This window comes from Oreochromis niloticus, linkage group LG18 (assembly GCF_001858045.2).
Source record: "Oreochromis niloticus isolate F11D_XX linkage group LG18, O_niloticus_UMD_NMBU, whole genome shotgun sequence".
NCBI lineage: Eukaryota > Metazoa > Chordata > Actinopteri > Cichliformes > Cichlidae > Oreochromis > Oreochromis niloticus.
Genome location: NC_031982.2, coordinates 13,461,590 through 13,474,680, shown reverse-complemented (window position 1 = coordinate 13,474,680; position 13,091 = coordinate 13,461,590). Strand labels below are relative to the sequence as shown.

At 45.0% G+C, this 13,091-nt stretch overlaps 1 protein-coding gene across 9 annotated transcripts in view; it reads right to left on the bottom strand.

Moving 5' to 3' along the window:
- The window catches only part of LOC100703940 (myomegalin), a 48,135-nt gene that overhangs the window by 11,334 nt on the left and 23,710 nt on the right, over window positions 1-13,091 (bottom strand). For 4 of the 9 annotated variants that reach the window (XM_005476184.4, XM_005476189.4, XM_005476187.4 and 1 more), the window contains exons 1-22: window positions 10,007-12,068; window positions 8,525-8,662; window positions 8,303-8,422; window positions 8,128-8,220; window positions 7,798-8,022; window positions 7,563-7,721; window positions 7,307-7,414; window positions 6,748-6,885; window positions 6,245-6,424; window positions 5,896-6,090; window positions 5,608-5,790; window positions 5,402-5,518; window positions 5,233-5,313; window positions 5,020-5,123; window positions 4,760-4,902; window positions 2,323-2,438; window positions 2,043-2,218; window positions 1,582-1,945; window positions 964-1,168; window positions 727-843; window positions 373-632; window positions 55-269 (exon numbers count right to left, since the gene is read on the bottom strand). In XM_005476184.4, the coding sequence (XP_005476241.1) occupies window positions 55-269; window positions 373-632; window positions 727-843; window positions 964-1,168; window positions 1,582-1,945; window positions 2,043-2,218; window positions 2,323-2,438; window positions 4,760-4,902; window positions 5,020-5,123; window positions 5,233-5,313; window positions 5,402-5,518; window positions 5,608-5,790; window positions 5,896-6,090; window positions 6,245-6,424; window positions 6,748-6,885; window positions 7,307-7,414; window positions 7,563-7,721; window positions 7,798-8,022; window positions 8,128-8,220; window positions 8,303-8,422; window positions 8,525-8,662; window positions 10,007-11,341 (4,772 nt within the window). In that variant the 5' untranslated portion in view covers window positions 11,342-12,068. Of the gene's footprint in view, window positions 1-54; window positions 270-372; window positions 633-726; window positions 844-963; window positions 1,169-1,581; window positions 1,946-2,042; window positions 2,219-2,322; window positions 2,439-4,759; window positions 4,903-5,019; window positions 5,124-5,232; window positions 5,314-5,401; window positions 5,519-5,607; window positions 5,791-5,895; window positions 6,091-6,244; window positions 6,425-6,747; window positions 6,886-7,306; window positions 7,415-7,562; window positions 7,722-7,797; window positions 8,023-8,127; window positions 8,221-8,302; window positions 8,423-8,524; window positions 8,663-10,006; window positions 12,070-13,091 lie in introns of those variants that run through there. The other 5 variants (XM_005476185.4, XM_005476186.4, XM_025900420.1 and 2 more) reach the window with 4 other exon arrangements.

Sequence of the window (13,091 nt, the reverse complement as noted above, 5' to 3'; positions counted from 1 at the left end):
ATTCTAGATAAAAAGTAAATGTGCAACACTGCCACTTTATCGCTGCTAACCTACCCAGGCCAGGTGGCACATTTCCCTTCTTCTGCTTGGCCTTTGCCCTCCGATCTGGTAGTTTTCAACTGAGCCTCCAGAGATGCAACTCGTTCCATCAGTTCTTGGAGCTCCCTGCTGGGCTTGGACCCTGGACGAGCCCCTTGGGTATCAGATAACCAGCCTTCATCCTCATCGACACCACTCGGGGCTGGTGATCTCTCAAGTGCCCAGTTTACCTAAAGGGTGAGGATGAAAAGCAAAAAACCCCTTGGTTTTTGAATTTGTCTTTCTTTAACATTAAATAAACTTAAAGTACAGCATTTGTTGGAGAGTCAGTACCTTGCGGGGAGTGCGCTCCAAGCTGGAGGCATAGTCGCTGGTCGCAGACAAAGACCGGACACGGAGCTGCAGTCCACGGATCACTTTGTGACAGCGAGTCAGCTGTGAGCGCAGATCCTGGACCAGATGCTGGAGAGACGCCGACTCATCCCTCATTTCATAAGCGCCTCTGTTGCTGCTGCAGCTTCCAGCGTACCAGCCACCAACCTCACAGTCCTGAGGATGGGACAGCGACGTGCACATCTCTAGGTCGTCAAACTCTGCAAGGAGGAGAGGTGAGACATGATTAATGAGAGCATCTTAAAGAGCATGATCTGTTTTTGGTCTAAAATGAATCAGATCTTTGTTCATCACCTGGGCTGCTGGTGTCTTCTCTCTCTGCTTCGTTCTCACTCCGGCCACAAGTTTCATAACCCAGATCCTGAAGATCCACCTGCACCTGCTTGTTGGCCTGCTGGACAGACGTCTCGGCTGCACAGACATGAGCCAGAACTTACTACATTCCTTTGTACCAAATAATTAAATATGTTTAAGTGTATTTGTCTAACTCATCCCAGCCTTCGTTTATACATGCTCCTCAGAGTGACTCACTGAGCAGATCTCTGTACTCCTTCAGCTGTTCGGCCTGAGCTTGGACCGTGGCCTCAGACACCATCAGTCTCTCTTGCAGCTCTCTGTTCTCCTGCTGGCTCAGAGTCAGATCAGCGTGCAGACGAGATGCCTGCTCACGGAGGCCATCCTCTTTATCTCGCCAGAGCGCTCTGACCTGAGAGCTGTCACCAGCGACCGCTGTCTCCTGCAAAAGCAAAGCATCTAAGCAACACTGATGTGTAATCTTCACAGGCACATATTTAATTATTTAGTCATACAGCATCTCTTGTACTGAAATATCACATATAACAAGACATTAACTGACTGTTTCTGATTCTTTTTTAAGAGCTAGGTTTATATGTAAAACATGGCAACAAATAAATTAAACTTAAATTAAACTTTACTAGTGACACTTTATTGGCCTTTAATTGTCTCTAATTAGCAATTCAATAATGGGAACATATTTTCCCATCTAAACTGTTTATGTTACATTTAGTGATCTGAGTACTTTTTCTGGTATTAAATTGTCTGGTCATTTTATTCTCTCGAACAGTTTGTCAGATTTAAAAGGAAGTAAATCTGTAATAATGATCAGATAATGAGGGTATAATGTGTTACCGCTTCAGGTTGGTGTGTGAGATGGTGAGATGTCAGTGTGCCCAGGTTCAGAGAGCATGGCCTCATGCAGTGCCTCTTCCCCGGCTCGCTGCTCAGACTAACACATGGAGGACCTCGCTTCCCTGCCGGCACCGGAGATGTTTCCAGTTCATCTTCTTCCTCAGTATCCTCTTCCTCCTCCTCCTCCTCGTCTTCTTCTTCCTCTTCTTCCTCCTCCTCCTCATCTTCTTCTTCCTCCTCTTCTTCTTCTTCCTGTTCTTCTTCTGGGCTCAGACTCTTCTCTGTGTTTGTCCCCACCACTCCAGCTCGTACTTGGTTTTCTTTCAGGGCCTGGTTTTCCCTTTGCAGCTTCTGCAGGGCACTCCTAGCAAAAGTCAAACAGAAGGACGAATAAGCATAATGGTGCCATCAAACACAGCACGATCAGGTAAACAATAAGTCATTTAAAGCAAATTACACACCTCATCTGAGCTACAGAGGTGTATCCATCCCTCTCCAGCTGTGACTTTATTTCTTCAAGCTCAAACTCGAGTGTCTTCTTTGCTTCATCGAGCTGCTTTACATCAGCTCTCTGGGACTGTGCCTCCCTCACCAGCCCTCGGGTCACACACTCAGGTCCTTGAGCCTTAACCGAAGCCTACAGAGTTAGAAAAAATACTTCTTAGTTCTTACCCTTTAAGTCATGGGAGTAGGTGAGATGTTCTCAATGGTCACAGTGAAGTGTTAGTAAAAGCACTTTACCTGACCGGAGGTCAAACTTCTGGCATTCACACTGTCGTCATCCTCCTCTATGCTGTCTGTGAACTCCTCACTGCTGCCGTCTTCATCGTCTCCCTCTTCCTCCTCTGTGCTAAGCTCTGGAAACAAAATGACCATTTAGGGAAAGTATCCACTTGCTTTGGTTCTTTTCTTTAAATCTCAAACCCCCTGGTTTTCTTCTAAGTCCTGTAGTTTTTAGGGCCTCTCCCTCCCCGGCATCCACTCTCTATCCCATTCTTTCCACAGTCCTCGCTCTCTCTGCACTGAATCACCACTTTGGAAGTCATGGGACTTAAGGGAAATGTTATGTCATAAGTTGCAAGCCAGCCAAAAAACCAGTGCACTCAGTAACAGTGTGTATGCGAGAGCCACTTTAAACACCTAAAAATGAAACAACTGTAGCAGATTTAGGGTAACGACTATTTGCCGGGATTAAAGGAGGTAGTGGTGACCGAGTACCGCATGTTCTCTTCTCTGTTCTGTGTTTTTAATATCGTATACACACTCACACAGACAGCAGGAACATCAGGAAAGTGACTGAAAAGAATTTCTAAGGGAAACTGTTTTACATAATAGGCCTCCGCACACACACACACACACGCACGCACACACTGTGCAGAGCTATACGTGAATCATAGGTGTGGGTTTGTGTCTAGAGTTGCTCATTCTATTGTGGGGACATATTAAAGGATTGTTTCATAGTCAGAGCAAGTTTAACGGGCGTCAATTATCAGAATGTGTCCACCTTTAATGAAGCATAACAGTTAAATATACAGCACTAAATGTCTCTGTGCTGTTAGTGAGAGGGCAGGAAACTCAGAGCAAAACTGCTGAGGCAATACTGATTGAGTAATGTGTCCCTGCAGGCTTGACTGGTGTAATGTGGCACCCTGTTTACACACTGTGACACTACATAATGTCATCACATATGAGGAAGGTGTAGGAAGAGGGACTTGAATTGTATTTTTATTCAAGCTAGAACGTGAAAACACTGAGTGACCGGGCACACGGGCTTTGTGTTTATGAATATCTCTCATTGGGCATTACAGTGGAAGAGCCATGCAAACATGAAAACCATGCCACACTATCATGCATGAGGGAGAAAGGACATGAAGGAAAATTAATTGGGACCGAGTTTGTTTTAAGAATACACGTTGCTGTTTGTTGCCTTTGTATTTATACATTAAAAGTTCTAGCATGTATTCATATGGTTTTAAATTTACACTTTAGGACAAAAAAAGGCAAAGTTGAGAGGCTGAGGAGGGCGGGTAAATAATATTTCTACTCTGGGTAAAGGTTCAGAGAGATTATATATACTGTGGGTTGCTCTGAGGGGAAAGAAGGAAGGTATGTCAAGGAATAAGTGGAGGATTTCAGGTTTCCTAATTAAACACAATAAAGAGAAATCCATACCAGAAGTGCTTTTGACAAAAAGCCAGCACATGTTTATTTTTGATGCATTTAAAACACAAAAAAGAAGAAGAAGTAGAAGGAGCTTTGACGGTGATTCCATCTGTGAGGCTAGATGAAAAGATCGGGGGCACAAAATCGCTAGAAAATGTACTCTACCTCATATAAATAATTCATATGCAAGGTTTATTTCTGGTGTTCACATCTCCTGTGATTAATAGAGTGCACTGTCTAGACTGTAGATTATCCTATCTCTGTACAAAGCTGGATCTAGAAGCAGAGATGCTAAAAATATGCATATCATATCAAATTACTACAACATAAAGCATCTGCCAGCTTATATCTAAAATGACTAGCCTACTCTATCATGCATATCTATCAGAGCTAACACAGAACTAAAGGAAAGTACGAGGCCATCATTTTTTGGTTTTTTTCCCGGGCCTTCGCTAAGCGTGCACAATCCTGCTGACAAACAGATGATATAAAACAAATGATGGATGGTGAGACGTTTCACTGTAAGGCATGAGCTTGAATTTCTCCACAAGACGTGACTTCACTGTGACAGTAAGGCTGGAAGAGCGACACCGGTGAGAGACAGTACACAGAAATGGCAATAGAGAACAATCGAGCTACAAAGCAATATGCAGGCAATCCTCAAAAAAAACAATATAAAAAAACCCAAACAGATTCACACCACACTCACAAAATATATTAATAAATTAAACTCTGAGTTGCACATTTCCACTTCATACCATTAAGAGGAGTGTTTGTGTTATTTGGACAAAGCTGCCTGCACACTGAGGGTCAGATTTTGGCTTTTTTAAAATATAGATCTCTTTCTCTTACTTCAGGAACACAATGTTTCATAAACCTGACCGTCAGTGGTTGGAGACAGCTCTATCTCACATTTAGAGTGTCACTGAGTGGTGCTGTGGTCACACAGAGCATCAGGTAGCGTTAGTGACAATGGTGCTTGCAGCCTTGGAGGCTGGACCCTGCCCGTTCCCACCTCCAAAGTCAGGCTGCCTTTTAGCTGCCCTGTCCAGTAGCAGGGCCGTGTTACGGGTCCGAGACAGGACCTCCTCCAGCTGTCTGCGGAGTGCCTGAACTGAATCCAACTCCATGTGGAGGGCCCGGATCTTCTCTGAGCTGCTGCAAAATCAAAAAGACGAGAAAAAAAATGGTGTTTTTGAAAAAAAATAAGAGAGGACAAAAAAAAAGCTTTGCAGGAATCCAGAGTGTCACAAGACCTGCGTGGAATTTCCCTACCTGTCACTCTTGTGAATGTGAGTGAGATTTTGGTATAACCTCTTCTCTGCCCTCAGGGCGTCATTCAGCTTGTTGTACTCTGATACCAGCTGCTCCAGCACATGCTGAATCACAGTGGCAGGGAGGGTTATAAAGGAGTAAAGTGGTTATTTCCTAAGGAACACAAATGTCGAAACACTGTCTAAGAGACTCAAAATGAAGCAGTAATCATACTTTGTGATCAGTGCTGTCTTTTGTGGCATCTCCTTCTGACTGCTGCTGAGCTAAAGACGAACGCAGGGCAGAGATCTCCTTCTGCAGAAAAAGAACCCAAAGATGTGACTTAAAGATTTAAAAAAACACATGAAATTTTAGTGCATCAGCTCAAGAGCTTCACTGATACCTGAGCCTCTGCCTCCTTTTTCAGCACCAGCTGCATGTCTTCCTTCAGAGCCTTGATCTCTGCCTCGCTCTCCTTGGAAAACGGCTGCATGGCCTCTTCCTGGGCCTTCATCAGCTCCTGAAAGTGTGATAAAGTAGCCTGTGAACACCAGGTGTACAGGATCTATAGAAAGACAAACAGCCAAGGGAAAATGTCGGAGCAAGTACCTTGATAAAGGCCTCCTTCTCTTTAAGGAGACTCTGGAGATGCTCCGTCTCTCCTCCCGTGTCTCTCTCCTTGTCCCATCTCAGTTCATGCAGCTCCTGCTCTCTTTCTGACAGCTGCTTGCGAAGCTCCTGTAGCTGGCCAGTCCGCTCACTGATCACTAAGGAAAGCCTGTAGGAGTAGTCCTGAGAGAGAAAGATCAGGTTACACTTTATCTTCTCGAACCGCCTTTTTGTACAGCTCAAACCAATAATCTGCCAGCTGCACTTCGATGTCACGATGTCGCCCACCTGCAGATACTGGTCTTTGGAGCTGAGAGTGCTGAGCAGATCCTGGATCTGTGCTTGGTGTTCCTTAGATTGCCGGCTGCGGTCTGCCAAAAGCTCCTGGAAGAGTTTCTCTTTCAGAGCCAGCCGAGCCTTCAGCTCCTCCACAACCTCAGTGGGACCGGCCTGAACTCTGGCGATGAGGGCAGCTGTGAGATCCTGCACACGCACAACACAACAAACAGAGCAATTAGTAAGAAACTGGTAAGACAGGTTTGTCAACATGGGATGGTTTTTCAAAGCTTTGAACATTTACACCGCAAACAACTGAGAATAATTGAAACAGAAACCTGTTGTAAATGTCAGTGTGTACCTGAGTCTCCTGGCTGCGTGTCTGTAGTGCTGCTTGTAGCTGGGTTATGATGGTGTCTTTCTCTCTCAGGGAGTTTCTCTCCTTCTCGTCGCTCTGCTGTTTCAACCACTGGAGGTTCCTGTAGGCCTCTGCTGCCTGCTCCAGCTCCAGCTCTTTACCCCGCACCAAACCGTCAAGACTCTGGTGGTCACGATCACCAAAAATATATCAGTGCATAACTTTAGATACTGAGTAATATGTTTAATGCTATCAAGCCTGAAGCATGAAATAACTGCCAGAAAAATTCAATTTTCTTGAAAATGGAGAGTTTACTGAGCGTTATGACAAATAAAAAAAAATGCAATTCATTCAAAATTTATTAAATATGATGCACTTGGCTTATTGGTTTGTTGGTTCAAGCTTGTTTTAAAGTGTGAGCTTTAATCTGCATAATATGTATGTTCTAGTGTTTCCACACCAAACAAACAGTTCTGACATGATTATGCTGCGTGTCGCGAGCGTACCGTGATGGTCTCCTCGTTGTTGGAGAGAATGCAGCGGAGTCTCTCCAGGTCTCGCTCCTTCTCTCTCAGAGCCAGCTGCAGCCTCCTCACCTGGCCCTCACGCTCCTCCACACAGCGGAACTTGTCATCGATGGATTGCTGCAGGCAGTGATGGAAAAGCATCCTCAACCTTCACCGTGTTCTTTGCACTTTATAGTTTTGTAGTTTACTGCATAAAATGTTTAGCTATGCAGTAGCTAAAACCGAGAGATTTAACACATGCTTTTCATTGTCACCTTTTTCTTTCATATATTTCTTTGATAATTCTTCCCACTGCAGTAAAATATTACTGCACACCGACCATTTGGTTTGTGAGTCTGTATTGCTGTGTGCCCATGACTCTTGACTGATACTCTTTTGTGACTAAAAGCCTTCCCATTGTCCTGACAATGAATGCACATCAGTTTGTTCAGTCCCATGAATCACACGGTGTACTTGAGGCAAATGTAACCGTGGCTGAAATGAGTTGTTAACAGTATCTGCCATGAGTTTCAATCTGTTAATCTGTGTGTTTGTTTACCTCCAGAGCTCTGTCTCTTTCTTTAATGCGCTCCCTCAGTTTCTCCAGCAGGGCGTCTCTTGGATTTGGTTTGGAGCTTCCCGTTGATTCCACCATCTCTGAGTACTCCTACAGATTAATATATTTTTAGACGGGCTAAAAAAAAGAAGTGTGTTTGTGTGCCTAATATATACATAGATATATATATATATGTACTGTATAAATATATAATGTACATATATTATGTAAGCAGACTGTGTGGGATTGTGCACGTCACCTGCAACTGTTGCTCCTTGTCCTGCAGAGTGCTTTTGAGCTGTGCGACACTCCGGTCTTTCTCCTGCGTCAGAGCGTGTTTCTCTGCTTCGCTCTCCTTTAAAGCTGCTTCTTTGGCCTGAAGCTCAGTGCGAAGTTTGTGAAGGGCGCAGCGCAGGTCCTGCAGTAGAAAGAAAGCATGTTAAACGTGCTGTGTAACATGTTTGGTTTACTCACACAGTCACAACCAGACTGACCTGATTGTGTTTTTCGGTGACCTCTCTGTGCTGCAGTGCCTCCTGTAGATCTGAGTTTAGTCTCTCCTTGAACCTCATCAGGTCATCGGCTTGCCTCTGGCTCTGTCTCAGACTCCTCTGGCTGGCCTCCAGCTCCAAACCAAGAGAGAAGAGGGAGCTCTGCACCCCGACCAGCTCGCCCTGCAGCTGAGCGAGCGCCAAAGACTCGCTAACTCCTGCTGGAGCCTGAAGAAAGGAACGACCGCAGACCAAGGTCAAAAAGACAACATGTTTTTAACACTGAAGAGAACATTTACATTTTTGATTAAAAAAACAGGCCAAAAGTTTCACCTTGCTTTGAGCAAGCTGGCTGCGATGGGCTATTTCCTGCAGCTTGCAAAGTGTGGTGTTCTGCCCTTCAATCAGCTGGTACAGCTCCTGGGCCTTAGAGCAGAATCAGCAAATTTACAACAGGTTTACAAATCACGTCATGGCGATCCTTGTTTAGGTACAAACAGACACACACCTCGTTGTCTTTGGTGCTGAGAGACTCTGTGAGGCCCTGAATGGTTCTTTCCTGACTCTGAGAGGCCTGGCGAAGCGAACGTAGCTCGCACTCCATCTCACTCAGCTTCTCCTGCAGCTTCTACAGACGGAGGCAGAAAGGTTATGTTAGGCTGCCATCAGGCCTCTGATGCACAATAAAAGAACATATCCAGCTGCTGTAATGTGTTTTAATGAGGATCACCATGTTGTTGGCCTCACTCTCCTGGATCTTGGCCTGCAGGGATTGGACCTGGAGCTGGGCCTTCTGCAGCTCGCTGACACACTGACCGGCCGCACACTCATACTGGTTCAGCTGGCTCTGCTGCTCTTCAACAAGACTCTGCAAAAGGTTAAGACGTCAAAGTTTAACCTTATAAAATCTATTCACAATATCCAGCAGCTGAATTATTTTTAGAAAACACTTTTTTCTCAAATTCATAAAAAATAGAAAGCCTACATAACCACCATAGCTAATTACGTAATACTATTTGTGCACAAGATACATAAACTCTGTTCATTCGTGTGTGCGCTATGACAAGGAAAGAACCACTCGAGTGGTTTATGAGCATCTGCATGCATGAGTGAGTTCACCCAAAGTGCTCTGTGCTCCTGCTACATACATACAAACATAACCAACATATAAATCATTTCAACTTTCATTACAGGAAGAATATCACTATGTGTTTGCCATTTGGGTGATGCAGTTCGGAGTTAAATCAAGAAATGTTATAAGGTAAAGCTTCTTTTTTCACATTAAGATATAAAGGTAATATTATAATGAAATAGTGGGACTTTAGTAGCCAACCAGTAATGAGATGACAGAGTGGTCTGACATCGCGTGGATCACTTTGCCTCAAGGGCTCTGAGTGAAAATAGGGCAGTAGTGGAGTCACTTTGTCTTAACGTCTCCCCATATCTAACCTAATTCACTGAGCACTCCCCGCTCGGCGATCACATGCTCATAGTAAGGGAAAAACACAGGCTTCAGACAAATCCAAACCCCCTACAAGGTATTACAAAGGAGTAAGAGAAATTACTTTTTTTTAACTATAGCACACACAAAAACTCATCCACACACATTTATCTTTACATATTGGAGCGGAAAATCTTGTTTTGCAAGGCTGGAAAAACTGCAAGACTCATCTGTCTAAAGGCTGTGTTCATGTATCATCACTGCAAACACTCAGCTTTATCATAAAGACTAAATTAGATAAGCAGTAACAAATTAAAGGCTGGAAGAACACAGATATTAATACTAAAATATGCTAATGTGCCATGCTTTGCTTCGTCATTAGTTCTTTGTGTGTGCACACTCACGCACACAGACTAGCTAATTAGGCCATGCTACCCACACCTGACTGCTTGGGTAATGTATAGTGTTACCACACAACTAAACATGGCCGCACGCTACTGAAGCTCAGGTCCTTTGGGGTGAAAGCTAACTGCAGAGGCTGTGTGTAGCTGGATTATGTGGATAGTTAAGCTAAAATGTGGTGATAATGGTTTTGTGGGCAGGCCACGCTGTCAAACATCAGAGCCTGTCGGGCTGGTTCAGGCAGGTTACTGCAGATGTAGCAAGTTTGCTCATCAAAGGCCAACTTCATTACTGAACCAAGCGCCGTCGCTCTGCAGTAATGAAATTCTTCTTTTCACCGACATCCCCATTCCTATCAAGGTTTTGTACCTGATGGGGAGGAGGAGGAGGATACTCTTTGTACAAATCTTCAAATAATTTCTCCATGTCTGCCAGGTTCAGATCCTGATCCAGCCCAGTGTCCACTCTGATCAGAGGGGTCTCCAGCTCAGGTGTTGGCATGTGACTGTGTCTCTCTCCGTTTGGGCTTCCATAAGGCATTCCTATCATGGGATCGGTAAAGGACAACCTTGTGCCCCCGTTGCTGGAGCTTCGTCGGAGCAAGACTGGGAGCTTGCTCCCTTTTGTGCTCCGGACTGGCCGATAAACAGCACAGCTTTGCAGCAAAGAGAGGGCTAGAGAGAAAGTGCGTCTAGGAGAGGCCTGGCCAAGTGGAGCTCCCATGTGCTCCTCAGAGAGGGAGTCAGATATCTGGTCTTCTATTGCATCCACTGGAGAGCTCAGGGGTCCATCTGTTATGGCTCCAGGCTGAATATATTCCTCAGCTGCCTCCAGGGATGCTATAGAGGGGCTTGAGCTGGCTCGGCCAGCTAGAGTGCGATCACTATCTGAGGTCCTCGAGGGGTCCTGAGATCCAGGAACTAGAGTCTGAGAGGAGGGGATGTCTTCTGAATCTTCCACATATTTCCTCTCTCCTTCTCCACCTGCACCACCTCCAGTCAAACTTCCCCCAACCACACTGGCTGAATATCTGGTTGATGGCCCACAAGAAATACTCCGGGCCAACTTTCTGGGCACCTTACAGACAGCTTCATAATCAGAGTCTGCCACCCGCCAATAAGAACATCCCCGGCACCTTCTGGGAGTGCTGGGCGCACACCGTTGTGAGCCTGCAACTGTAACCTCTGACCCTGGAGCAGCAGGACATTGAGGATGGTGGTGATGGTGGCAGTCCAGGCTGTCATCTGCCCAGGACTCATACAAAGAGTAGACGAGATCCTCCTGGAGCAGGGCACAATACTTTGCATGAGTTAGCCCTGAAATATCCACCATCCCATCCCCTGGTCCGTCATCACTTCCACTTAATGTTACAGCCCCTTCGTCTGAATTTGTTTTCCGATAGAGCCCGCTGATGCACTGCCTCAGTCGATGCTTCTCCTGCAGAAGCCGCTGCAACCTCTCGATGGACAGGGCCTCCACACGGGCGATGACTGTGTCGAAGCGGTACATGCGGTCCAGCATGAAGGTGCACTTGGAGCAGGCAAACTCTCCTCTGCCGTCCCGGGTCAGCTCCCGCCCCACAGCATAAGAGAGCAGCACGTGCAGGTTGAGTTTGGCAGCAGGATGGAAGATCCATTTTCGCTGGTTGCCACAGAGTTCCCGTCCACAAATACGACACACCTCCTTCATCTTGAGATCAAACATTACACAGTATTATAGTTATCAGGGAGGGGCAGAACATCTTATTTACTCTAACATGAGGATGTGAGGATAGATGGATCCTCAGAATGACTGCGCTGCTTTATAAACAGCAAGAAGAGCACAATGTCCAGCTTCAGAGCAAGCACTGATGTCAATAACATAAACAGGACAGTGTAATGCTCCTCATTCCCTGAGTCCATGTGATGACTTCAAAGTCCATGATAAATTAAATGAGGTAGACAAAAAAGAGCTTGTAAGATCAGTTTATACTGTAGCTATGATCCAAAGACATCCAGGATCCCCGTTCATCTGATGGAGGGGCAGGTGAATCGCAATGGCGCACACTGGTCAGGTAATGTCTCGTGAATCAGACGCAGTATTTATCTTTAAAGTGTCCTCACGCTGTCAAAAAAAACCAAACATCGTATCTCGCATTTCCCAACACAGCCGCACGTGCCTCTGCACCATCACGGAGGCGCGAGCCGCTCCGAACGACGACAGGTTCATCATGACCGGGAAGCTACTGCCCAGTACGCGCACACCGAGCAGTAACAGGCGTCCGAGGACGATCCTCTGACTCTTCCGGCGGCGTCTGTGTCCCAAACAAAGGCTGTCTGTTCATCTCAGAGCTGTTACAGCAGCTACAAGCAGAGATACGACACACCAGACTCCAGTCGGATGTCCTCCAGTCAGATAACGAAGCGCCTGCCCGAACCAGACCTGCAGCGCGGAGCGCACCATTCAGGGAAAACGAGGGGGGGTTGAGAAGCCCGGTGAAGACGTTCAGGGATGCTCGCAGTTTAACTCCCGCTGAGATATCGGTTCAAAACATAGACACTTTCCTTTTAAAACGCATATTTAAATTCAGGTCTATATAACATCTCCTCTATTTTGTGTTCATTTGTAAACAGGAAAGAGAGTCGCTCCCCCGGGAGTCTGCTACTTCCTCCTACCCGGTTTGCTAAGCTCCGTCCGCCTGACTGAACAGGTGAAAAGCCCAGTAGCATGACGCTAATCTATAAAATTAAACGTCTCCAAGAATAAGTTATATTTGTTTTATACAATTCACATTAGCTGTATTAGCGTGGTCGCATGCTAACCCTTAAAGTGGGCTTTTATTGAGGATGAATGAAAAAGAACAACAGTGCACACATTTATATTAAACAGCTGCATTTCATAAAATAAAATGTATTATTATCTAATAACCAGTTGAATTATCAGCAAAGGCAAGTCAACCTGGGGACTCAAATCACTTCAGACATTCATAAATATTATGACACAGCCCATCTCTCTCTCTCTCTCTCTCTCTCACACACACACACACACACACACACAGCAAAACTATTGTACATTTCTTTAAGCATTAATAATTTAGAATTAACAAGACCACTACACGTAATTATAAACTACAGAAAAGACCTCCGAGGTTAATAAATGTAAGCTCTGTTTCTTCCAGAGTCCCCTTCCTGACCTTTATTCCTTCAGTTGTCAGGCAGACGCTCTGCAGAGTAAAAATAGAAGATATCACATACTAATCAATAAATGCAGTTAACAAAAAACACCTGTGTTGCAATGAGGCAGCGATGCTGCATATGAAAATAAACTCTTAATAGAGTTGCTTATCAGAAATCAAATTGTTAGTTATTGTTATATTTTTTACAGGTTTATAACTCCGCAGGATTTGCTTCCATGAACAACTGTCATTAACTAAATTAATAATTTATTAATTAATAATAAAATAATAATAATAATA